This window comes from Canis lupus, chromosome 20, assembly GCF_011100685.1.
Source record: "Canis lupus familiaris isolate Mischka breed German Shepherd chromosome 20, alternate assembly UU_Cfam_GSD_1.0, whole genome shotgun sequence".
Taxonomy (NCBI): domain Eukaryota; kingdom Metazoa; phylum Chordata; class Mammalia; order Carnivora; family Canidae; genus Canis; species Canis lupus.
In genome coordinates, this window is record NC_049241.1 from 9,148,505 (window position 1) to 9,172,691 (window position 24,187).

At 44.2% G+C, this 24,187-nt stretch overlaps 1 protein-coding gene across 8 annotated transcripts in view; it reads left to right on the top strand.

The window, feature by feature from the left end:
- The window catches only part of SRGAP3 (SLIT-ROBO Rho GTPase activating protein 3), a 326,045-nt gene that overhangs the window by 258,570 nt on the left and 43,288 nt on the right, over nt 1-24,187 (top strand). For 6 of the 8 annotated variants that reach the window (XM_038565770.1, XM_038565767.1, XM_038565772.1 and 3 more), the window contains 4 exons: nt 455-652; nt 8,102-8,186; nt 16,098-16,125; nt 21,085-21,187. In XM_038565770.1, the coding sequence (XP_038421698.1) occupies nt 455-652; nt 8,102-8,186; nt 16,098-16,125; nt 21,085-21,187 (414 nt within the window). The remainder of the gene's footprint in view (nt 1-454; nt 653-8,101; nt 8,187-16,097; nt 16,126-21,084; nt 21,188-24,187) is intronic. The other 2 variants (XR_005374626.1, XM_038565768.1) reach the window with 1 other exon arrangement.

Here is a 24,187-nt window from a genome sequence, read left to right on the forward strand (position 1 = left end):
GGAGCAGATGGCCAGAAAGTCTGTCCACTGAGGATGGCCCCACATCCTACCAAGATTTTGTCCCCTCTTCCCTCTGGATGAGCATTGAGAGCTATTTCTAATGTTATCCTTCTTCAAGAGACCTGCCTCCCACTGAAGGGGCTAGTTTGGGGCTATATGATCACGAAAAGAGAAACAAACCTAGAAACCCAGGTTCCTTGTTTGTCACAACATTCTCCAAGGTTCTCTTCAGCAGAAGCAATTCAATAAAATGACTTTATATTGGGCAACACGGATTCTCACCCCAGCCAGCTCACTGGCCTCACTTCCCACATTAGTGTAATGAGAATGATCATCATTATCCTGCCCACCTTTCAGAGGCTTTACATAGAAGAAATAAAGTGGGGGAAAAGGACTTGAGGTGTCAGAGGTGTTCTGAGGCTGAAGGGTTTTTATTGACATGCTGTTTCTCCAGGTTAGAAAAACCCTGGATGCCACCATGCAGACCTTACAGGACATGCTGACTGTGGAGGACTTCGATGTCTCTGACGCCTTCCAACACAGTCGATCTACAGAGTCTGTGAAGTCAGCTGCCTCTGAGACCTATATGAGCAAAATCAACATCGCCAAAAGGAGAGCCAACCAGCAGGAAACAGAAATGTTTTATTTTACAGTAAGTGACCTCTTGAACCCAGAACCCACTGCTGACCTGCTGGCAGTGACTTTTGGGGAGCAGCCCAAGCTAGTGGAAGCCAGCAAAACCATGTGAGTCAATTAGAGCTAAAATTTTCCCGACATGCTTCTCAAATTAGGTAAATTGCCTGGCTTGGCTTTGTAAAATGCAAAAAAATGAATGACCAGTGGGGAGCATCAGCATTGATTCTGGATTGATGGTTATTGCAACTAACATAGGAAAAAAACCAGAGAGTTGTGTTCAGTAACATGTGAAGAAAATGGTGAATGGAACCTATGGGCAAGCCCTTAGGTAACAGCCATAAAGTTAAGTGTATGGTTGTCGTGTTGAGGTGTTTTAATTTGGGGTGTGGGCTTTGGAAACCATGTCCTGGGTAGTCTATGCAAATTACTGGTGAGTTGTAAGCCCTTCATGGAAAATCCCAGATCACTTCCTTTCTATTCAGTTGGTGCGGGGAAGAACAAGAATAAAGGGCATTGGGGCTTTAGTTCAACATGGGTTTAGTATACATAGAATTTGGGAGTTGTAAGGGACCTCAGATCTGATGCTTGATCTCATTCAGTCATATCCCTCCCAAGAAGTCATCCAGTCTCTGCTTGAATAGCCCCAGGATGAAAAGTTCCCTCCATCTCCAAATAGCCCTTTTGTTTTGGCCTGTGACTGGCTGTAGATATTATAATGTTTTCCCTCCTCTCTATTATCTTCAAAAATCTGTTTCACTAGGATCTCTGGTCATTGATCTTGATCCTGTTCTCTGAGGCAACCCAGAGAGATTAATGCCACAAAACAGTCTTTGGCTTGCTGGTAGGGAACTGGGTTTTGATGTCTCCAGGCTAAATATACCTGATTTTGTAAATCCTGCCTCATAAGCTTTCATTTTGAGTGGCCTCAGCATCCTAGGCTCTTTCCCGAACATATTCCTCTTGTTGATGCCTGTTCTAAAGTCAACAGCAGTCTAACCAGCACAGAATAGAACTAAACTTCCAACTCCTTCCTCCCTAATGCTTTTCATATGTCCTGAGATCATATTCTTTTTGATTTGTTTTTATTTTTATTTTAAAAATTTTAATTCCAGTATAGTTAACATACAGCATTATATTCGTTTCAGGTGTACAAGATAGTGATTCAACAATTCTATACATTACTCAGTGCTCATCATGCTAAGTGGACTCTTAATCCCCTTTATCTGTTTCACTCATTCCCCCATGCTGCCTCCCCTCTGGTAACCATCTGTTTGTACTCAAGAGTCTAGCTTTTGGGTTGTCTCTTTTCTTTGTTCCTTTGTTTTGTTTCTTAAATTCCACATATGAATGAAATCGTACGGTACTTGGTCTTTCTCTGACTGATTTATTTCACTTAGCATTATACCCTTTAGATCTATCCATGCTGTTGCAAATGGCAAGATTTCATTCTTTTTTATGGCTGAGTAATATTCCACTGTGTTTGTGCGCGCATGTGCAGGTGTGTGCGTGTATACATACCACGCCTTCTTTATCCATCCATCTATCAGTGGGCATTGGGCTGCTTCTATAATTTGGCTGTTGTAAATAATGCTGCAATAAAATAGGAGTGTATATGTCTTTTCAAATTAGTGTTTTTGTTTTTTTTTTTTTTTTTGGCTAAATAATCAGTAGTGGAATTACTGGATCATGTGGTAATGCTATTTTTAATTTTTTTGAGTCACTGTCTACCACAGTGACTGCATTGGTTTGCATTCCCACCAAGAGTGCAAGAGGGTTTTTCTCCACATCTTTGCCAACACTAGTTGTTTCTTATGTTTTTTATTCTAACTGTTCTGTGAGGTATGAGGTAATATCTCATTGTGATTTTGATTTGCATTTCCCTGAAGATGAGTGATGGTGAGCATCTTTTCATGTGTCTGTTGGCCATCTGGATGCATTCTTTGGAGAAATGACTGCTCATGTCTTCTGCTTGTTTTTTAAATGGATTATTATTTTTTTTATCTTGAGTTGAAGTTCTTTATATATTTTGGATAGTGACCTTTTCTCAAATATGTCATTTGCAAATATCCTTTCCCATTCACTAGGTTGCCTTTTACATTTTGTTGGTTGTTTCCTTTGCTGTGAAGAAAGCTTTTCATTTTGATGTAGTCTCAATAGTTTATTTTTGTTTTGTTTCCCTTGTCTCAGGAGACACACCAAGAAAAATGTTGCTACAGCTGATGTTAGAGATATTACTGCCCATCTCTCTTCTAGGATTTTTATGGTTTCAAGTCTACATCTAGGTCCTTAATCCATTTTGAGTTTATTTTTTGTGTATGGTGAAGAAAGTGATCCAGTTTCATTCTTTTGCATGTAGCTGTCCAGTTTTCTCAGCACCATTTGTTGTAGAGACTGTCTTTTCCCCATTGCATATTGTCTTCTTTATTGTAGATTAATTGACCATATAATTATGGGTTTATTTCTGGGCTCTCTATTCTGTTCCATTGATCTGTATTCTGTTTTGGTACCAGGACCATGCAATTTTGATTACTACAGCTTTGTAGTATATCTTGAAATATGGGGTTATGATAGCTTCAGTTTTGTTCTTTTTTTTTCCCAGATTACTTTGGCTATTTGAGACCTTTTGTGATTCCATACAAATTTTAGGATTATTTGTCTTAGTTCTGTGAAAAATATTGTTGGTATTTTGGTAGGGATTGCACTAAATATGTAGATTGCTTTGATTAGTATGGAATTTTAGCAATATTAATTCTTCCAATCTAAGAGCATGGAATATCTTTACCTTTGTATTCAGTTTCTTTAATCAGCGTTTTGTAGCTTTCAGAGTATAGGTCTTTCACTTCCTTGGTTAAATTTACTCCTATATATTTTATTTTTGGTGCAATTATAAATGAGGTTGTGTTTTTAATTTCTCTACTACTTCACTATTAATGTATAGGAATGCAATAGATTTCTGTATATTGATTTTGTATCCTGTAACCTTTATGATTTAATTTCTCAGTTCTAATAGTTTTTTGGTAGAGGCTTTAGGGTTTTCTATGTATAGTATCATGTCATCTGCAAATAGTGAAAGTTTTACTTTTTCCTTACCAATTTGGATGCCTTTATTTCTTTTTGTTGTCTGATTGCTGTGGTTAGGACTTCCAGTACTATGTTGAATATAAGTGGTGAAAGTGGACATCCTTGTCGTGTTCCTGATCTTATGGGAAAAACTCTGTTTTTCACCATTGAGTATGATATTAACTGTGGGTTTTTCATATATAGCCTTCAATATATTGAGGTATATTCCCTCTAAACCTAGTTTGACAAGGGTTTTAATCATGATTGGATGTTGTACTTTGTCAAATGCTTTTTCTTCATCCATAGCTTTTATCCTTTCTCTGTTGATGTATTGTGTTGACTGATTTGTGAATATTGAACCACCCTTGCATCCCAGGAATAAATCCCACTTGATTGTGGTGAATGATTTTTTTAATGTGTGATTGGATTTGGTTTGCTAATATTTTGTTGAGAATTTTTGCATCTATGTTCATCAGAGATATTAGCCTGTAGTTCTCTCTTTTTGTAGTATCTTTAAAAAAAAAAAAACTATTTATTTATTCATGAGAGACGCAGAGACACAGGCAGAGACAAAGGCTCTCCATGCTGAGAGCCCGATGTGAGACTAGATCCAGGGTCTCCAGAATCACACCCTGGACCTACGGCAGGCGCTAAACCGCTGAGTCACCCAGGGATCCCTCTTTTTGTAGTATCTTTATCTGATTTTGGTATCAAGGCAATGTTGGCCTCATAGAATGAATCTAGAAGCTTTTCTTCCTCTTCCACTTTTTGGAATGGTTTAAGAAGAATAGGTATTAACTCCCAATGAACAAAAGTCCAGGGGCAGATGACTTCACAGGTGAATTTTACCAAACTTTTAAAGAAGAGTTAATGCCTATTCTTCTCAAACTATTCTAGCTTATTCAGTTTGTTGGTGTGTAATTTTTCATAATATTCTTTTTTAACTAAAATTACATATTTAGTACACACACACACATATGTATCTATATTTAAAGTTGCTATCAGTTAAATCTTTATTCCCTACATACTGTCATTAAACCAGGTTACCTTCCTCCTAAAGGTGATGCCTTGGGTAGGTCTTATGTTTGTTACCAATTACCAATTACCAATTACCAACTAAATCCTCTTGAAGGATTTAGTTCGTGGCTCCAGACTGTCAAGGTCTTGTTCCAGTTGTTCAACATATGTGCTGTCTCTTCAGACCTAAACCTTATGTTGTCTGCAGGTTCAGTGAGTGTGGCTTTCACACCTTCAAGTTTGTCAATAAAAAAAAAACTAGGGGGTATGCCAGAGCCAAGGCCAAACATAGAGCTATTTAAAACATGCCATGGCTGAAATTGATCCGCTGATCAGAACTTTTAGATTGTGGTCATTTAGTCACAGACCCACCCAGTTCTGACATCCGGCTCCAACTTGTGATAGGCCTTGTTCAATCCCTTGTTGAAAACATGTATAGCATTTCCTTGGTCATCACTGTTTGACTTTGTTGTTTTCAAGAAAGATAATAAAACTAGTCTTAGTGAATGAGCCTGTGCCAATTTCTGGGGTTCTCCACTTCCACTCAAGACCTACTGTGTTTACAAAGAAAATTTTATGTGTTACAGAGATTAAGGAGCGCATATGAATATTAATGAATATTAATTCACTTTAATTCATGTTGGCAGCAGAAACAAAGAAATCTGGGTGGTAGAAGCAGAGAAGGGGGTCTATCCTGCTGGAAATTAAAAGACAGAATTCACCAATGTTGATGATTAAGGGTCATGGATGTTATATTTTAATTTTAATATTTAATCTAGCAACCTGGTTGGCTAGTACATCTCATAACTTGATGTTGTGACATTGTTTTAGGCATTTTATTTTATTTTAAAGATTTATTTATATATTTATTTACTCATTTATTTATTCATTCATTCATTCATTTATTCATTCATGATACACATAGAGAGGAAGAGACACAGGCAGAGAGAGAAGCAGGCTCCATGCCAGGAGCCCGATGTGGGACTCGATCCTGGGACTCCAGGACTGCGCCTGGGCCAAAGGCAGGCGCCAAACCGCTGAGCCACCCAGGGGTCCCCTGTTTTAGGCATTTTAAAGGACATAATATTCCTTTTAATGCAAACATCAATACAATTTGATGGCATTCTTTCCATGGTGGGTCATATTTGAAGCCTGGATGAAGCTTGGAAAAAGTAGGCAGAACCCTGGGGTATAACTTCCACTAACCAGTAAATAACCCACCGAGATGTGAATTATTTGTTTGGGTTAGAGCTTCAACTATCAGGAGCAGCAGGGCATGATGGGGAAAATACCTGCTTATACCTCAGCTGTGCTTCTTATGGTGAATTTTTAAACATGTGATAAGAGCAGAGGGTGTTGGAAGCATCCACAGAGAGCCTAGAGAAGAGCAGTTATCACACTGAAGTATGCATTCGAATCATGTAGTAAGCTTGTTAAAAACATAGATTCCCAGCATACCACCCACCCAGAGGTGGGCCCTGGAAATTATCTGAATCGGTCTGGTATCTTCTTCAGGTATGAAATTAGTGACTGCCAGTATTCTTGAGGAGGAATCTGCATTTTGACCCTCTCCCCAGCCAGGTTGGAGGCCGCACCACACTTGGAGAAAGCTGAGTCTACTGTCATTTTACCCTGAGGAGGGCAGGGAGTAATCTGCTCAAGGTGTATACCAAGTAGCCACAGCTCTGAGCTTCTGTCTCCTTCTGACTAGAATGGGAATGACAACGCCCCCCCCCCCCCCAACTTTTGCTATCCAGAATTGTGATGAGGACCAAAGGTATAAGCCTGAAAACTGCCAAGTGTTCTGCAGGTGCAAGAAGGAGTACTTATTAATAAGACTAGGTCCTAGGACCCAAGAAGGATTATGGCTGAGGAGAGAGGACACACCACCTCCTGCCAGCCCTGCTATTCCAGAAACCTATCAAGTTGGGGCCAGGGTGGGATGATCCCAATCTGATCTGTTCACATGTCAGCCCCCATCCTATGGGCCTTTACCCTACAACTGTCTTCAGTGCGACAATGGTGATTTTCCAGATGTTCCTTTACAGGTCATACTGGGCTGTCTCAAGCCTCTATGGTTCACTTGTTTGCTCCTCTGCACCCCTTTCTGAGCATTCTGGCTTGGGCAATAAACTGGATTTCTTTGTGAGAAACTAGCTGGCAACTATGGGGCAATCATACCATCCTGTGCCTTCATTTTCAGGGCATTTGCAATTGCTGTTGCATCTGCTGAGAATGTTCCTTCCCCCATGTACCCATGTGTACCCACATGGCCCTTTCCTCTGCTTCTTCAGGCCTACATTCCCAGGGCAACTTTGCAGTGAGGGCTGCCCTGGTTCATAGACCCCCATTCCTGCCTTATCTTTATTCCTAGCATTCACCAGCAGCTGACTAATTGTGTATTTCCCTTTCTTTATTAGCTGTCCTCTCTTCTGTGTCAGCCCCTACAAGGTCAGGGCTTCGGCACACTTTCTCAGCACTGGCTATATATGCCAGGCACAGCTATAAGCACCGGGGAGCCCAAAACAAATTGGCTGTGGACCCCACCAATAGTGGCTCACAGTCTAGCAAAACACGCCCCAGTTGAGGGGGCTCTGGGCCTGTGTTTGGGTGATACGGTGTGGGCAAGGAAAGCTGGTACTTGTGTGTAGGTGTGGTTGAGATCCCGCTGAATTTGGGCACAGGTGGATGAGTTTCTGTTCTGGTGGGTCCTGTCCCCATGTACCACTCTGAAGTGCATTGTGCTTGACAAGGTCCCTGAACTAGAGGCAACCTTCAGGTCCCAGGGCCCCTGGGCAAATCAGTTCCCTATGCTAGCCTCACCTGTGTCATCTATAAAAAGAAGAAAATTGTATCCCCCAATGCAGTTCAGGTTATTTTAATAGGAATGTCTTTAGGGACCTGCATAGCCTTTCCTCCTTCAGAGTGGGGCCAGATGAAAAGAAAGGCTCGATAGGAGGCTCCTCTGTGACACATCTGATAAAGCACTCTTGCCTCTGCTGGGTGCCCCCAGAGATGATTCCTATTTTTATTGCCTGTGGCCCAGAAGCACAGTGGAGCCTGATGACTAACGAAGCCATCTGCTAGGGACCCCCACAGTCCTCACCTGACAAAAGCACCTTTCACTGCTCACATTCCCCATGAGCTTTCATTATATTCCGCAAAGTGGCCTGAAATTCATAGGCCGGAGAACCATGCTTGGCAGAGCTGGGGGCTGATGGAGAAGAGCAGAGGAGCAGGTCGGAGGCCTCTCTTCTCCCCATGCTGGAGTCCTGGAGGGTGACGTGATCTCCCTTTGACCTCCCCAGCACAGAGGTTGGTCCCAGAGGCAGAGACCGTGTGACTTGGCCCTACTGTCTGTAATGCCCCTGTGCTTTGTGTCTTACAGAAATTTAAAGAATATGTGAACGGCAGTAACCTCATCACTAAGCTACAGGCCAAGCATGACTTACTCAAGCAGACCCTGGGTGAAGGTGAGTTGGTTGGGCGGTGGAGGCTGTGAGGAGGGGTGCTTGTTTTGTTGCGGTCCTTTAAGACATTTCAGCCTTTAACATGGGGCATGTGGCAGAATGAGGCCTGGTACCAGAGTCAGCTGGCAGGATGGGGCAGGCTGGTATAGATGCCGAAAGGGGTGTAGTCTGGCTGCAGAAAACACGAGGCAACCAGAAGTATTAGTTTGGGTTTTCGGGGAGGGTCCAAGGCAAAGTGATGAAAAGGGTCCCCAGTGGGAAGGGAGTGGGAATCCAGGAGCACAGAGGTTTGCACTGATGCTCATCAGCAGATATTGTTTGCCAGGAATACTAGTGGAGTGCCTGGCCAGGAGTCTAGATCCAAAAAATAAAAATCCATATATGTAAGCAAAAGTTTGATCCTTGAGAGTTGTGGGGAGTAGATTTAAAATTACCCAAAGGCCTCCAGAGCCGATTGAAATAAAATCCCAGTGCTCTGGGATTTGGTACATGAAGCCTTACATCATTTGACCTCTGCCTGTTTCTCTGACCTCATTAATCATTGCTCCAGCCATACTAAGCTTTCTGCCGTTCAAAACTCATTGAGCTTGTTCCTGCCCCTGGGCCTTTGCATCTGCTGTTCTCTCTGACTGGAATGTCATTACCCCAGATCTCACTGTGGGTGGCTCCTTATCCTTTAGATGTCACTTCCTCAGTGAGACTCTTCTTGCCCCCCAACCTTAAGAAATCACCACCTCTGTCCCAAAACTCTCTCCGTTTGATTTTCTTCATCTCACTCATCACCATCCTTTTTATTATTTGTTCATTTGCTTATTACCTTTGGTCACACCTCCACCCCAACAGTATCATATCTTCAATCTTCAATAAATTTTCTTGTTTACTTTGTTCACCACTTTATCTCCAGTGCCTAGAACAGTGCCTGGCTCACAGTAGGGACTCAGTTAACAGTCACTGAATGGAAAGGTCATCAGGACATGCACTAGGCTCCAAGTCAGGGATGGTCTGCAGCAAATCCTGGTGGACCTAGAAACTGGTGTGCGGCTCAGGTATGCGGAGAGGAACTGACCTGGGGTTTCTGAAGTTGCTCGGCGCTACTTGGAGCTCCACATCCAGATATATTCTTATATTCTGTTGGAGAGGGCTGTTGGCTGAACAATGTGCTCTACCTAAAGGAAAAACAGCATGGGGTCTGGGAAATAGGGGACCCCAACATGAGAGAGATGGAGGGAATTTCCAAGGTGATGATACTAGTAGATCTCAAGATGACAGCTTGAGATCAACCGAGTTTTTCAGAGAAGGAGGAATGTGACAGATGAGAATCAGAGCGGGGCATGGGGCTGGCGCTCATTGGCCAGTGGAGGCTTGCCACCCACAACATGTCCTTGTCCCCCTACTGAGTCACTCTCTTCTCCAGATGCGTGCGCATTCTAGTGGCTCTGCTCTGGCCACCGAGTCTTCTCTGACACTGTCCAGTTGGCACCAATCAAGTGGGTAGCTAGGATCTGCGATGCTTGGCCTTTGTGAGCCCTATGCTTTAGAGGAAACAGAAGTTATAGTTTCACAGCCTCAAGGCTCCTATAATCTTGTATGGAAACAGTTCATGAATTCGTAAAAAAAACAAATGACATTTGTTAAATGACATTAAGTCACACACCTGGTTAAATGACCAGGTGAACACTGCAGACTCTGAGGGTATGATCCAGGAGAGGAAGGGATTACCCTGGGCCCATTTCAAGAAAGATCAATAACTAGGACTTGGAGAAATAACCAGGGTTTTGAAACTAGTATCAGTAGAATTTTTTTCAATTGGCTCTATGGACATATAACTTACATACAGTAAAATCTACCCATTTTGCATAGAAATCAGTTTTGACAAACATATACAACCCAGATCAGGATATAGAACATTTCTGTCACCCCCAAAGCTATTTTGTAACCCTTTGAGGTTAATCCCTCACCCCCCCGACCCCAGGCAGTCACTGATGTGACTTCTTTCTATCAACATAGATTAGTTCTGTGACTTCTAGCTGGGGAACTTCTGGGAGTGATGAAAATGTCCTGTAGCCTGATTTGGGTACTGGTTGTATGGAGGTATATACACTTGTCAAAACTCATTGACTGGGGGTAAGAATGGGGAGGAGTGAGTTGCAATGGGCTTTTTTTTTTTCTTCATTTTCCCTGACAGCCCTCTCCATTTTGCCCATCCTGACATTTCCACACTGGGCCAGGTGAGCAGGGCTGCGAAGGAGTAGGGCAGCAAAGAAGCCACCAAAGCAAGGAGAATGGAGGGGAAGGGAAGAGCCAGAAAGTCCTAGAGAGGAGCTCAGATACGGTGACAGGGGCAGCTTCCACAACTAGCACTGAAGTGGAGGATTGGTTTTATGGCTCCTGGCCCCAGGGCGGACTGGGGGATGTTTCTCAGAGCCATGCACCAAAAGGCAGGTCCATATGAGTTGGTAGTTAACTTATATTTTCAAAATCGGGTGCCCTGGATTTAGAAAGCCAGATATTTGTTTAAAAACTAAGATCCCAGATTAGAAAGTGCTTCTCCTCAGCTCACCCATGCATGCTATCTGATGCAACCTTTTATTACTGCCCTTGCCTGAATAGCCTTAATGAAATAATAAAAATTAGTTTGGATTGGCATAACTCCTGACCAATTTGGTCTTCCAAGTTTCTTTAGCCTTCAGCTCCACCTTGCTCTGAGATATGATTTACCAGTCCTCCTTCTGAGTTTTAGGCCAAATAGCAATGAAAAACCGCAGGAAAATGCAATTTCTGAGGTATAAGGGCTGCTAAGGAAGAGCCATTGAGAAGAATCTCCAGAGTCCTGTTCTCTAGTAAGCCAGCCATGGAAAAAAGCCATTGTGCTTCTTTGGAATACTGGGATGGGTCTTGTTAGACTGGTCGATGCTGAAGAGATTTTGGGTTTTTATTTAAAAGATAAGACTTTGTTTTAGGAGCACCTGGGTGGCTCAGTTGATTGAACATCCAACTCTTAGTTTCAGCTCAGGTCACGCTCTCAGGATCATGAGATCAAGCCCCACGTTGGGATCTGCACTCAGCATGGAGTCTGCTTGGGATTCTGTCTCTTTCTCTCCACACCACCCCTCACCCTGCTGCACCGCCCCTGTACTCTCTCTTTCTCACTCTCATAAATTAATTAATTAATATTTAAAAATAAATAAATAAAATAGACTTAGATTTATGGGAAATTTGCAAGGATAGTACAGTTAGTTCTACTCTACATCCAGTATTTCCTGTTATTGACATCACTGAGTAGGGTGTATTCGTCATAAGTAATGAACACAGGTACACTGTTATTTCTAAAGTTAATAAATTACCAAATTACTGAAAAGAACTGCAGCTGAGACCAAATCTGGAGTTTCTTCTGTATCCTTGCTGCCTGATAAGGGTCGATGTGGATACTCTTCCTTCACTGTGTGAAAGGGAGGGATGTGCATTGACTTACATTGGTCAGATTCTTGCCCATTGGACAACGGGGGCATGAAAAAATTGGGCAGACTGAATCTCTGCTCCTTCACTCTGCTGACTGTCAATCGAAGATTCACCTCTACCTCCACACACTGACTCTTCCATTCAGTAGTAAGCTCTTCTGGGAGTGGGCTGGGGGAGGGTTACACCTGCACCAGTAGACTTTTTATGTCCTCAGAGGGCTATTTTGTATTGGGAGGGACACTCTGGAAATTTTGGAAACAGGTAAGAAATCCATGGCCAAGCAGAATACTTTGAGAAGTTACAAGCCTTTTTATTTTTTTTATCATTTTTTATTTTATTTTAAAAATATATTTCTTTTAAAAAATATTTAAATTCAATTTGCCAACATATAGCATAACACCCGTGCTCATCTTATACAAGCCTTTAAAAAAAATGAAATGTATCATGTAATCCATTTCTCTCAAGGACTGTTTTGACAGCATAGTTCAGAGAAGCCACGAGTTAGTGGAAACACAAGGTCTTTTGAGTTGCACTCACTTAGAAGCAAATTTTTTTAACATGGTTGATCCCAGACACACAAGTCAAAAAGCTTCTAGGTGCCCTGTGAATCAGCATTCCTTGTTGTAAGTGTCACTGCCACATCTTGGAAACAAGAACACACCCCTATATCCCCCTTGGCTGTTGCTATGCTGTTTTATTGGCCAGAGGATTCTTAGTTTATCATTATGTCTGAATCTTAGATCTCTGACCTTTTTACTGCTCTGGGTAGTCTGTAAGCTCCAGGGTTTATAACCAATATACGAGTGGCTTTTCAGTTTACTATAGCTCTTCAAGAATGCATAGTGCATCGTCTATAAAAGGGATGGGACATAACCTTTTCAGACCAAGATTTAATAGCACATTATGGAGCCAGTGTCCACCAGGACCAGACAATCTGACCCTTCTGAAAACGACTGAGCCACTAACTATAAAATATGTTTTTAAAAATCCCAACAGATCTCAGAAGGTGAAGGGTAGAAAATTTTTGATTTCCGATATTTGCTACAAGTTGAGAAAACAGATTCCAAAAGATGTTGATCATGTGGTTCTTGAGAGCTAGAATATGAGTTTAAAGCTGAAGGGGAATATGTTCAATTCTGTGCTAGGGACAAGTCTGCCTTGAGCATTTCTGACATTCTGCTGCAGAACTTGAATGCTTAGATTCATCCCTCCCCACTTATTCCCTTCCTGCCCTTATCTGTCCATTCATTATCCAAAAGCATAGGTGCTTTGCTCAGCCAGGACTGGGGGTACAGTGAACATAAGACAGACAAGGCTCCTGCCCTTATGAGGAAGGCAGACCCCAAACAGTAAACAAACTACTAAATAAAGAATTATAACCGTGGTAAGTGTCATGAATGGAGATAGAGGACAACTGTGTATATGGGGGTGGGGATGGGACGCAGGAGGGGAGACTTGCTTTAGGTTGGGTAAGCAGGAAGGCCTTAGAGGGGAGTGACATTCAAGCAGAGATGGAAGGATGAAGGAAAGAGTGTCAGGGCAGAGGGAACAGTGTGTGTGAAGCTGGGAAGGAACACAGTAAGTCAGAAGTAAAAGGAGGGCAGTGTGGCTGGACCATGGCGAGCACGTAGAGGGGTGTGTGATTTTGGAACCAAGAGAGGGTGGAACAGGAAACACCTCACAGGTTCCCTTTGGAGTCAGAGTTACAGCTAACTGTAGCTAACTATAGGAAATGGTGTGCTTGATAGTACAGGCCATTGGCTGACCTCTTTGATGGCTTGCATTAGCTGCAACTCGAGGTCTTAGGTCTATGTGAAACTGTCACTTGACATCTGGTGGGAATTTGACTGAGGCTCCAGACACATAATCACAGTAAGCAGAAGAGATATTTCCATTTTGCCTAACTTTTCTCCTTTCCTGCTTTGGTCTTTGGCTTCATTTCAACTAATTGCAGTCACTCTTGTAACTGCTTGTGGCATTGGTCAGGATTGTGTGTTGATTCCCTTCAGGTTCTATTTTCAGACCTCTGTTCCTCTCTTCTTCCCCTCATTTCTGTCCCTGTTCTCATTCAGTCTTGTTGTCTGTAGAGAACATAAATGCTCAGTTCTCTCTTCTAAAAAGTCCTTTCATGTGAATGCTGGATGGGACTCTAGAGTCGAGCTATCCAGTATGCAGCCACTATCCAACACTTGAAACGTGGCTAGTCTGAATTAGGATGTGTAAAATGAATACCAGATTTCAAAGAGTTAATACAAAAAATATTTTATGAGTTTTTATATTGATACATGTTGAAATGACATTTTCATGTATTAAGTTAAATACAATATGTTATTAAAATTAATCTCACTTATTTCTCTTCGATTTTTGTAACGTGGCTGCTAGAAATTGTGGCTTACATTATATTTCTGTTGGACAGCTCTGGCCTAGAGAGTCTCTGCTGCACCATAACAGGAATGAAGTACTGAATCGTGCTGTATGGATAAACCTCAAAAGCATATGCTAAATGAAATCAGCCAAATGCAAAAGACTGTGGATTGCATGATTCAATTTTTTAAAAATATTTTATTTACTTATCTGACAGAGAGACAGCACAAGCAGGGGGAGCAGCAGGCAGAGAGAGAGGAGAAACAGGCTCCCCGCCAAGCAGGGAGCCCAATGTGGGGCTCGATCCCAGGACTCTGAGCCGAAGGCAGACGCTTAACTGACTGAGCCACCCAGGCACCCCACATGATTCCATTTTTATAAAAATATCCAGAATCAACAAATCCATAGACATAGAGAGTAGATTAGCAGTTACCATAGACTGGGGATGGGAAGAAGGAGTGGCTGTGAATTGGCAGAAAGGATCTTTTTTTGTGTAAAGGAAATGTTCTAAAATTGAATTGTGGTGATGGTTGCATAACTTTGAATATTTACTAAATAACTGAATCATACATTTCAAATGGGTGAATTTTATGCTGTGTAAATTATGCTTTGATAGAGCTGTTAAAACGAAGGCAGTGGCCAGTAGTCTGGGGTTCCAGGGAAATAGAAGATCTGGGGATAAGATTTAGGGAGTCCTTGGTAAGCACTTAGGTTACCCAGAGAGGGTCTGTAGGAAGAGATCTGTTCAGGTACACCTCCGAGGGCATCCCCTCCTTTAGAGGTCAGAGCCTGGGGAGGTGAGGAGACAGCAAGAGAAACCGAGGAACAGCCTGGAAGGCAGGAGGGACACTGGGCACATGCAGGGTTGTGAAAATCAAGGAGAAAGCTTTGTAAGAGGAGGAGAGCGATTTGCTGAGGTGATGGTGCTGAGAAATCAGGGAAGGGCAGAGAAGACCGTGGACTCGGCCCCACGGAACAGGCAGGCTCTGTGGATGGTGAGGCCAGAAGCCAACCTCAGTGTGGTGAACAAGGGAAGCAACAATGCCTCCCAGACAGCTCCTTCAGCAGGCTTTGCTGTAAAGGAGAGAAAAAGGGATGGAGTTAGAGGGAGAAGGGGGGCCCAGGGGACGCTTCAAAGCTAGGTTTGAACATATAAACATGTTTATATGCTGATGGAAATGATCCAGAAGAAAAGAGATTGGTGATTCTAGAACATGTTTATATGCTGTTGGAAATGGATCCAGAAGAAAAGAGATTGGTGATATCCAGGGAAGGGGGCGGGGCACCTGCAGAAACAGAGCCCCGGAGAACAGCAGAGGGGCTGGGACCCAGAGCACAACGAGAGCTGGGTCTTGACAGAATCGGGACGCTTCTTCAGAATACTGGAGAGGAGAAGAGGTAGAGGGTGGACAGGCAGGCACATGTCGGTGAGTGCGTCTTATGGAGGCATGCCAAGATCTGTCTTACTGATTTTCTTTTCCAGTGAAGGAAGCAGGAAGATCTTCAAGTGGGAATGAAGGCAGGAGGGGTGTGGGGGCAGGGGTGTGACTGGTTTCGGAACAGCAAGAGGTGTCTTATGGCTGCTGCTCTTCAGGGCCACACATATGAGGGACACTCTAACCAACCTTTGTTGATGGAAAGCAGCGAGTGGGTTCTTGAGCTTTGGCATGCACAAAAGGGATCACCTGGAGGACTTGTTAAAATGCAGATTCCTGTCTTCTTAGCTCAGAGGTTCTGATTCAGGAGGCCCATGGGAAAGCCCCCAAATCTGCATTTTTAATAAGGTTCCCAGAAGATTCTAATGCAAGTGGCCAGCAGGCTGCAGTTAGAAAAATCACTGAAAAAAAAATGTATGTGAACAATACAAAATGAAATTTATGTGAACATAGCCTTACAGATAGGAGGCCCTGGGGATTTAATAAGACTCAGTTCTTTCCAGCAGACCATTACTTAGGCATAATTAGATCTCCCATTTTGCAAATAATCAAGTTCAGTTGTTTCTTGTCTTTAGAAAAAGAGGAATGTTTGCTGGTTAAAATCAGCAACAACAACAACAAACGATTAAACATCAATGTGTACTTTTCTTTCCAGGGGAGAGAGCAGAATGTGGCACAACCAGGTAAGAGTTGGGGATCTTGTTTTTTTGCACCTGCTGCCTGAGGGTGGGGTATGGGAGGGGGCCGGGGGTGCCAGAGAGGTGGGAAGGCGGGAGGGTGGGAGCTCAGAGAAGCTGGGCTGTTTTTAGAGTGGGATAGCTCTTCCCCAGTGTCTCCAGGGGGATGGTGTGGCTGTGCTGAGAGAGAAAGCTGGCTGTTCTGCTTGTCCTAGCCTCGTGCCGGTGAAGCCACGTCCCCTACAGGCCAGTGATGGGGAGGGCGCCTTTCTCAGCCGCTGTGGGAAAGCGGGGTCTGGTTCTGTTGGCGCCTTCCCTCTGGTGGGACAGTAATAGATACTGTGGAGTGGCCGAGGACAACCAGTAGAGGCCAGAGGCTGTGGGGTAGCCGTTGACCTGTCTCCCCATCTGTTCTATGGCTGCTGAGCAAACTGCCCAGCCTAGGCAGACGGCCCAGCCTGGGGTCCTCATTTGCCAAGGCTTTGGATTTGGCTCATTATGGCACACAACTGGGCGTATGCATGCGCACAGCCACGTAAGCGTGCACAGATACCCGTACTGCCCGCACCCTGGCTTCAGACCTCCTGGGCACTTGGATGGACTGATGGGGGAGTCCCTTGCTAAGAAAATAACAAATGGGCAACTTCTGCTTTCTCTCCAGCTTGCTCAAACCTTACCCTTTCCGCTTTTCCCTGAGCAGACCAGAGCCAGTGAATACTTTCCACTCAGCAGCTGGTAGCTGAGGGGTTGACTTTGAACAACTGGACCTTTCCTCTTCTTTCAGAGTGTTTAGATCCATATGCAGTCCTATTGCTGCCCTGGTTGTTCCTTAGGGTCCATCTCTTTCCTTTCGAGTTCCCAGCAAATAGTTATCCCACTGCCCAACACAAATTGAGCCAGTGGCCCAGAATCCTGGAAAGTGGTTAAACTTGGCAAGGGAAAAGATGAACCCTCAACTCCCTCCTGCTCATCTGGAAGAGAGCTGGCTGGGAAGAGGCTTGGAAAGCTCCGAGGTTTTCACTTTGCCAGGCCCAGGATGGGGGAGACAGAGGGCTTTCCAGAAGCTTAGCTGTACAGCTGTTCTTCTGGGCCCTGGCAGTCTGGGAATATCAGGATGATTCACAATGCCAGGCAAGGACCTTCCAGCACAAGGGTCAGCAGATGTGCAGGGTCACTTTCTAAGAACCTTTCAGAAACAAACTCATTAACTTATTTAGTTTTCCTGGCAAAAGAATGTTGTCATAGTCCCCAAACAACAGAAGCCACATTTTACACCAAAGTCTGCAAATAGGAAAACAGATGGGGGATGAATTGAGCCATCCCTCACTTCCTCTTAATTCCTAGAACTCATGCAAAGGAAGATGGTTCCAGCAGATTGCAGGAGAGATCTGTAATCGAACCCTTGGCCAGGTCCCAAGGTCTACCTCAGAGAAAAGTTTAGGGTTGTTTTTATTTTTTAAATTTTTAAATAAAGCCTTCTGAGATTTAGTCTTCCACACCCTCTTTGACCTAGGGCCTGGGAAATGCAAGCTGCAACTACAGACCTCCCACTTAGATATGCTACACTAAACTGCAAACCCAGCCATCTATACTCTGGCCCTTGGCCAAGGTCAGAGGCAACTTTGTTAGTAAACTAAAAGCTTCCCCTTACTTCCAAAAATTATTTAAAACTTGTCTGCAATGCTCTGCCAACTTGAAGTGGTTTTTAATTTAATCCTAAAGGCCCTGAGTGAGATGTTTCTATGCTATGGCTCTCTGTGTCTTCCATGGTTTCCTGCCCAAGGTTAGCGTCATTTGGATGATCCTTTGAGCAGGTCCCTTCAGCCAAGTTTGCTGCTGGCCTTGTGTAGACAGACTGCTTTTTGCACGTGGGCTGCAACACATTACATTTTTTCCCTCACATTTAAGAACCTGATCTTAGAATAATCCCAATTCATAACCCTGTAGCTAGGTGGACCAGATGCAATAATGCACTTGAAAAGTATGTGATAAATGGCACAGTAAGATGCAAACATAAGCTTTGATTGTGATTATTCTAACTCCAGACTGGCTTCCCTAACCCAGGGTAGCTTGTCCCTGTGGTCAGGATTAGTGGTGAAAGCACATGAGATTTCTTGTCTAGACAGATGCACCTGACAGATACCCATGCACAGCTTCCAAGGGCCCAACTGCCAATGAACTACAACATTGCCACCATTTTGGATGTTAACACCCACCTCTTTCGGGTTATCTAGGGAATATTTTCGTCACTGTCCTTTTGATCACAGAATAACTTTGAGGCCAATTCCTATGTTGCCAATGTATGTTAATTTTCATCTTGATTGAAAGGCAGAAAGGGGACATTGGTCTCTGGTTTCTCTCTCTTCCTCTCTGTGGCTTTCTCTGTTCCTGTTTTCCCTGCCTCTCTCTTTCTTTCCTTTTTGCTCTGCAACTGAGCAGCAGAAGAGATGGAAGGCTTAGGCTGCCCCACTTTCCTTGGCTGAGCTGCCCCCCTGCTCCCCGCTTTGTGCCCCACCCAGCACCTCAGTAAGTCAAAATCGATGTGATGTCTGCAAAGTTGGGATAGCTACGTTTCCTTGTCAGAGATTTCCAGTCAGTACCCAGAACACCACACAAGGAAAGAAATCCCAGTGTGATTTGAATAGTCTTTGCTTTCTGGATTGGACAGGAGAAATGGGAAAAGTATCCTTTTCCCTCTTCATTCCATTTTGTAAACTTAAAGAAAAAAAATTCCTGAAGACTTATTTTAAGAAACCCTCCAGCTGGGCACCCTAGGTTTTTTTTTTTATATTGGGTGTCCAACACCTGGGTTAAGAATCTCTACTTTTGCTGGCCAGGGGAGTTTAACAGGTAACTTAAAGCAACTGCTGGATGTTCTGTGATAAAATCAACTTCCCAATTTCACATTCACACCAGAATCTTAAGGAGGAAGAGCTGAATTCAGCTCTCAGCTGCAATTACATGTTATGGTGTGACTCTTGGAAAGTTTCTTAATCTCTCATGGGCTCATTTGCCTTATGTTTAAAGTAGACTTAATAAGTCTCACCTACCTCACAGGGTCATTGTGAGGGTATCATGTAGTGTGAGATAAGGCAACCATCTGAGAATGTTCACAAATAGAAACCCTAAACCTGAGGGAGACAAGACGGCACAGTTGCTGTCCTCAAAGTTGAGGACATTCCTAATCCTAAGACTTAAAACCTGTGGCCTTGTGTCACATCTTTTTCTTTTCTTCACACTCTCTCTTGGCATTTGGAAACTCAAAAGCAGATCCACTGTAAGAAGTACAACCCCTACATACCCACATCCTCAAAATATCGGTAACCGATGACAAAGAAATGACAAAGGACTTAGCTAACCAAATTGACATAGATCCGAGATGGGCTCGAAATGGTCTTGCCTGTTGTTTCTTTTTAAAATTTTGGTCTGTGCTGTTATTTTGGTTCCAATGTTTGGGTGGCATGATATTTGGATTCAGCTGTGTCTTTGCCCATGCATGTCCTGGAGCTAGCAGCATTTGCTCAATACTCAAACATGTAGGAGAAGCTGATGATATTTCCCTAGATGGCTGGGCCTCTGAAGAAGACACACAACAAAGCCAGTGAGCAGAGGCAGCATGAATCTCTTTCACCTTAATTGGCTCCACAATCCATGAGATTTCTTGCCCATTCACAGAAATCAGTCAAGACTTGGGGGACCAGGTCTTTGCTCGTCACGTGTGGACATTATCTGTGCCAGGCTGGGTCCCCACTTGTTGCTCCCCAAATTGTGAACCAAGCCATTTGAAAATGAACTACCTCTCCCAGTTAGGGGCCTCCTCCTAACCTCAGAAAGCCCTTTGCCCTGGAAGGCTGGCAGCATTGAGTCAGGCCAACTTGGGTGGCGAAAGATGAGCAAATAAGCCAACACAGGTATATGCATGGTGAGCAACTCGAAACTGGTCCAGTGTTTGTGGCTGTTTGACTGTTCCTGATGAACTGTGTTATGGTTTCCCCTCCCTGGAGCCAAGAGTGGAGCCCAGGGAATGGAGATCCTCAAGTAAAGCAAGACACTTTCAACCTGACCCAACAGGTCCTCCACTGGCAAGGGTTAATGGGATGGAATGAGTCCTTGGCTGGAAGTGAACAAGTGGCCTCAGGCTCCATGACTGGTCTGGTGGGAAAAATCTTGGCATTGGAGCCAATGAGGCCTGAGTTTGGGGCCTGACACTGCCAGCTCCCCTCTTTAGGCCTCAGCGTCTGCCTCTGTAAATGGGGGTGTCCATACGGGGTGAGCTAACATTAAGTGTAATGATAGATTTGAAAGTGCCTTAATCAAAAGTGTACTTGACTAAAGCACAGGATATAATCATCACCCCCAGGTCACCTGGGGACCCCAAAAAAGCTGTAACCTCCCTCCAGGAATCAATTTCTTCATCTCTAAAATGAGAATAATAATTGCCTGGCTCTTAGATCAATGAAATAAAGATTAGTCAAGTGCATTAGAAATGCCGAGAGGCATTAGAAAGATCAGTACCACGGTACATTGGGAGTTGAGACTTGGTGATGAATTTAAGCCAAGGAATGAAAATTAACCCTTCCAATCATCATTGAAAGTCTCTTGCTTTCTCAGGCTGCAGATTACACCTCTCTCCCCTGGTTCCTCCTCCATCTGGTCAGCTTTGCGGGATGACAGCCTCTGATTGGAGTTGCAATGGTTTCCTGGATACATACTATTTCCCTCTTGTGATCTAGAATGCATTTGTGTTACATGAGCGTTGCTCCTGCCTGACACTGTGGGTAAATTAAGATCCCTGTAAACATCCAAAGGCCTTCAGATGGAGCATTGGACACCAATGTGCTGGGGGCTCAGGGGTTTCCATTTGCATTTTGTGTTCTCCTCCAGTCATGGGTTTTAAGAGCGTCTTTCCCAGTTGTATGTTTGCGTTGGTTGCTTTCTTGATTTCTTTTGTTCCGTTTTCCCTAGGCCCCCCTGTCTTCCCCCTAAACCACAGAAAATGAGGAGACCTAGGCCTCTCTCAGTGTGTAGCCATAAACTATTTAACGGCTGTATGGAAGCGTTTATTAAGGTACTTGCTGGGGAGCCACGGAGTCCGCGAATGCACCCAATGTAATGGCAGCCTTTCTCCACCTCCTCCCCTCGGCCAACAGCCCTGCCCAGAACCAACCGGACCTTTCAGTTGTGCCCTGGGCCAGGCCCTGGGGCAAGCTAGTTCCTTACTGCAGCCTGCTCTTAGCTTTAAGTGAGGGCTTCTGAAAGGCAGAGCTGCTTTTGTCTCTGACCAGTTGATCCTAAGTGCTTTCCCGTGATCCTCAGCCCCAGGGGAGGGATAAGATCACAATGCAGCCCAAGGAGTCCAGGTGGGATTGAGATGCCAGCGCAGTGGTCCCCACCAGCCAATCTCTCCTGCTTCAGTGACTGTGGTCCTAGCTAGGCCCAGGGACACTTAGAGAAACCACCTTACCTCGCTTCACACCCACACCTCCCAAGAGATTGGTTGGAAGCAACACAAAGAAAATCTCTTGGGTAGCAGTGTGTTTTTATACCAGTATTTTTTGGTTGAGAATATACCGGCAAAGGAAACACATAAAATTTTTTGAGAGAAAACTCTCCTACCTTATTTTGCTTCTTGTTAAGCATTTTGAGAGGAAAGAGAAGAGCAGAGGTGGTCCCTTAAGAATTCCAGATTAACCCTGTACATCCTAAACTAAAAATGAAAGTGTTTCAGCCCAGGAAGTTTCTCTTGTCTCCTGGATGCTAAGGGCACAGGATCGAGGCATCCCAGATAGAATGAACGACTCAAGGCAACTGAAGCTGGCCATAGAGTTGCAAAAGGTGACAAGTGGGGGAGATGCTTGAGGAACACGAGTCAGGGGGAGCAGGGGGGAAGGTCTCTGCCAGTTATTTGAGAGCCCTCCATTTTCCAGTGAAGACACTTTCTGCAGAAAAGATAACTGGTGTCAGTCAGGAGGAAAGTAAATGCTCTTGGACTTTACTGGTGATTTTGGAGTCGTGGAGGCTGCCCCTCCCAGACACTCGCTCCTCTGTCCTGACACACTGTTCACAGGAATTGCAGGATGGGGGTGAGGGAGGGCAGAGGGCATGCATGGGACTGTGGGCAGGGCCAGCAGCTGGGGCTGCACAGCTGTCTCTGCCTGCGGGCTGAGGTCTGGGGAAGGGACAGGAGGGGCAGGGGGTGGTGGAACAGTAGGGCACCAGTCAGGACCATCCAGGGGTGGGCACCAGCAAGAGCTGCTTTAGGCCACCTCAGAGGAGTGAGGCACAGAGGATCCCAGAAGGAGGGGTACCACTGGGTGCATCAGGAAAGAGGTACTGTTTGGAGGGGACCCCCAGGGAGCAATTTGCCATCCAATAGGTCATGGGAAGATACAACTGAGTCAAGAGTCCTTCTTTCCTTTTCTTCCCCTTCTGTCGCCACCAAGGCTTCTTCTCATTCCCCCTTGTCCTGGGAAAAGCCACTCTCCGTAGCTGAGAGGGGACTGAGGTGCACATTGGCTATTCTCCTTGCTCCCAAGGAGTGTAGCTTATGCTTAGGAGGTTTTCAGCACAGAAAACTGAAAGAATAGGCTATCTGGGACAAGCACTCTGTGAACTCCGCATGGAAGCAGGTGCAGTGAGTGCTCAGAGCAAGAAGAGCCAGGAGCCCCAGAGCACAGGAGGCTGCTGGTGAGGCTTTGAGGGAAGGATGGGAACAGAGTGGAGGGGAAGGAGCAAGACAGGAGTCCCTGAAAGGAGAAACACAGTGAATGAAGGCTCAGAGACAGGCATGCCTTCCTGAATTTGCTCAGCTCTTTGGAGACAGATGATCCGTCAGGGCACTTGGAAGGAACTGACTCTTACCCAACGGGACTTGAGAATTAGGTGTTCTGTTTAATGAAACAGTCTTTTATTAGAAAGCTCCTACATAGAATGTGTGACTGTCAGAAAGTCTGACTTTATCGCCCTTGATAAACACATCACAGCTTCAACCATGTTTGCCCCTTGGAGGAGGTAGTCACTTGGGAAGCCACATTCTTATTCTAAATATATCATCATTGGTGCCCTTGGTCAGTCTTCCTTAGAGCCTGATGCGTGGCCCTGGTCAGTGGTGCCAAAACCTCATATTAGAATGGACATCCTGGCCATTGGAAGGAAAAATGTCATTCACTTCAGCTTTGCAACACCACTGAAGGGACAGAATGGCCAGAGGCATATGCTACGGGGGTGCTGGCTGACTGGCTCTCAAAAGCCGCTTGGCACGGGTCATGTGGTTGGAGTAAGTGCACACTTGGTCCCCTCAAGGGACTAGTTGAAAGGATAAACACTTATTTGACTAAAAAAATCAAAGAAAAATGGTGTATCTGTTAAACACAAGTGCATTTCTTTATGGTCACACTGCACTTTTACCACATACCATCAGGGCAGTTCAACAAACTCTTCCACGAGAAGAGTGTAACTCGCGTGTAGCAGGGTCTCACCCTCAGGGATGGTTAGCTTCCAGAGACAATGGAAAGGCAGTCATATAATATATTCAATCATTCAATGTTTGGGAATGGAATTTAATTTTCTCTTGAAGACTCTGCATGAAAGGAGAATGCCCAGCTTTGAAATGTCAAACCTGTGAACGGCTTTTCAGTAAAATGACGTTGCTGGAACTCTGTGATTATGAGCGTTTAGTGGGCCAGGAGAACATCCCCAAATTAAGAATGACGGATACGTTGATGGATTTCTAGAATCCTTGGAATTGGCCTTTTTCAGAATCCTTGATTTTTTTTTCCTTCTCAGAAGAAAACTCAATTTTTCTTTTAAATTTTAAAGTCCATTTAAATGTTATCATAAATTTTGGGAGTGAGAATTCCCCACCGTGTTTCTGTAAGATGAGAATATTGATTACTTTCCTTATGAGTGTGTGACGAGATCAAATGAGCTAATATGTGCCATGTTTCTAGAGTGCTCCTGGCATAGAGTAAGTACTATGGAAATGCTGGCCATTACTGTGGTCACTAGCTTTTAGGAGATTGCTCATAGAGTCTCATCTGATAGACCCTTTGCTCAGTTCTAGGATTCA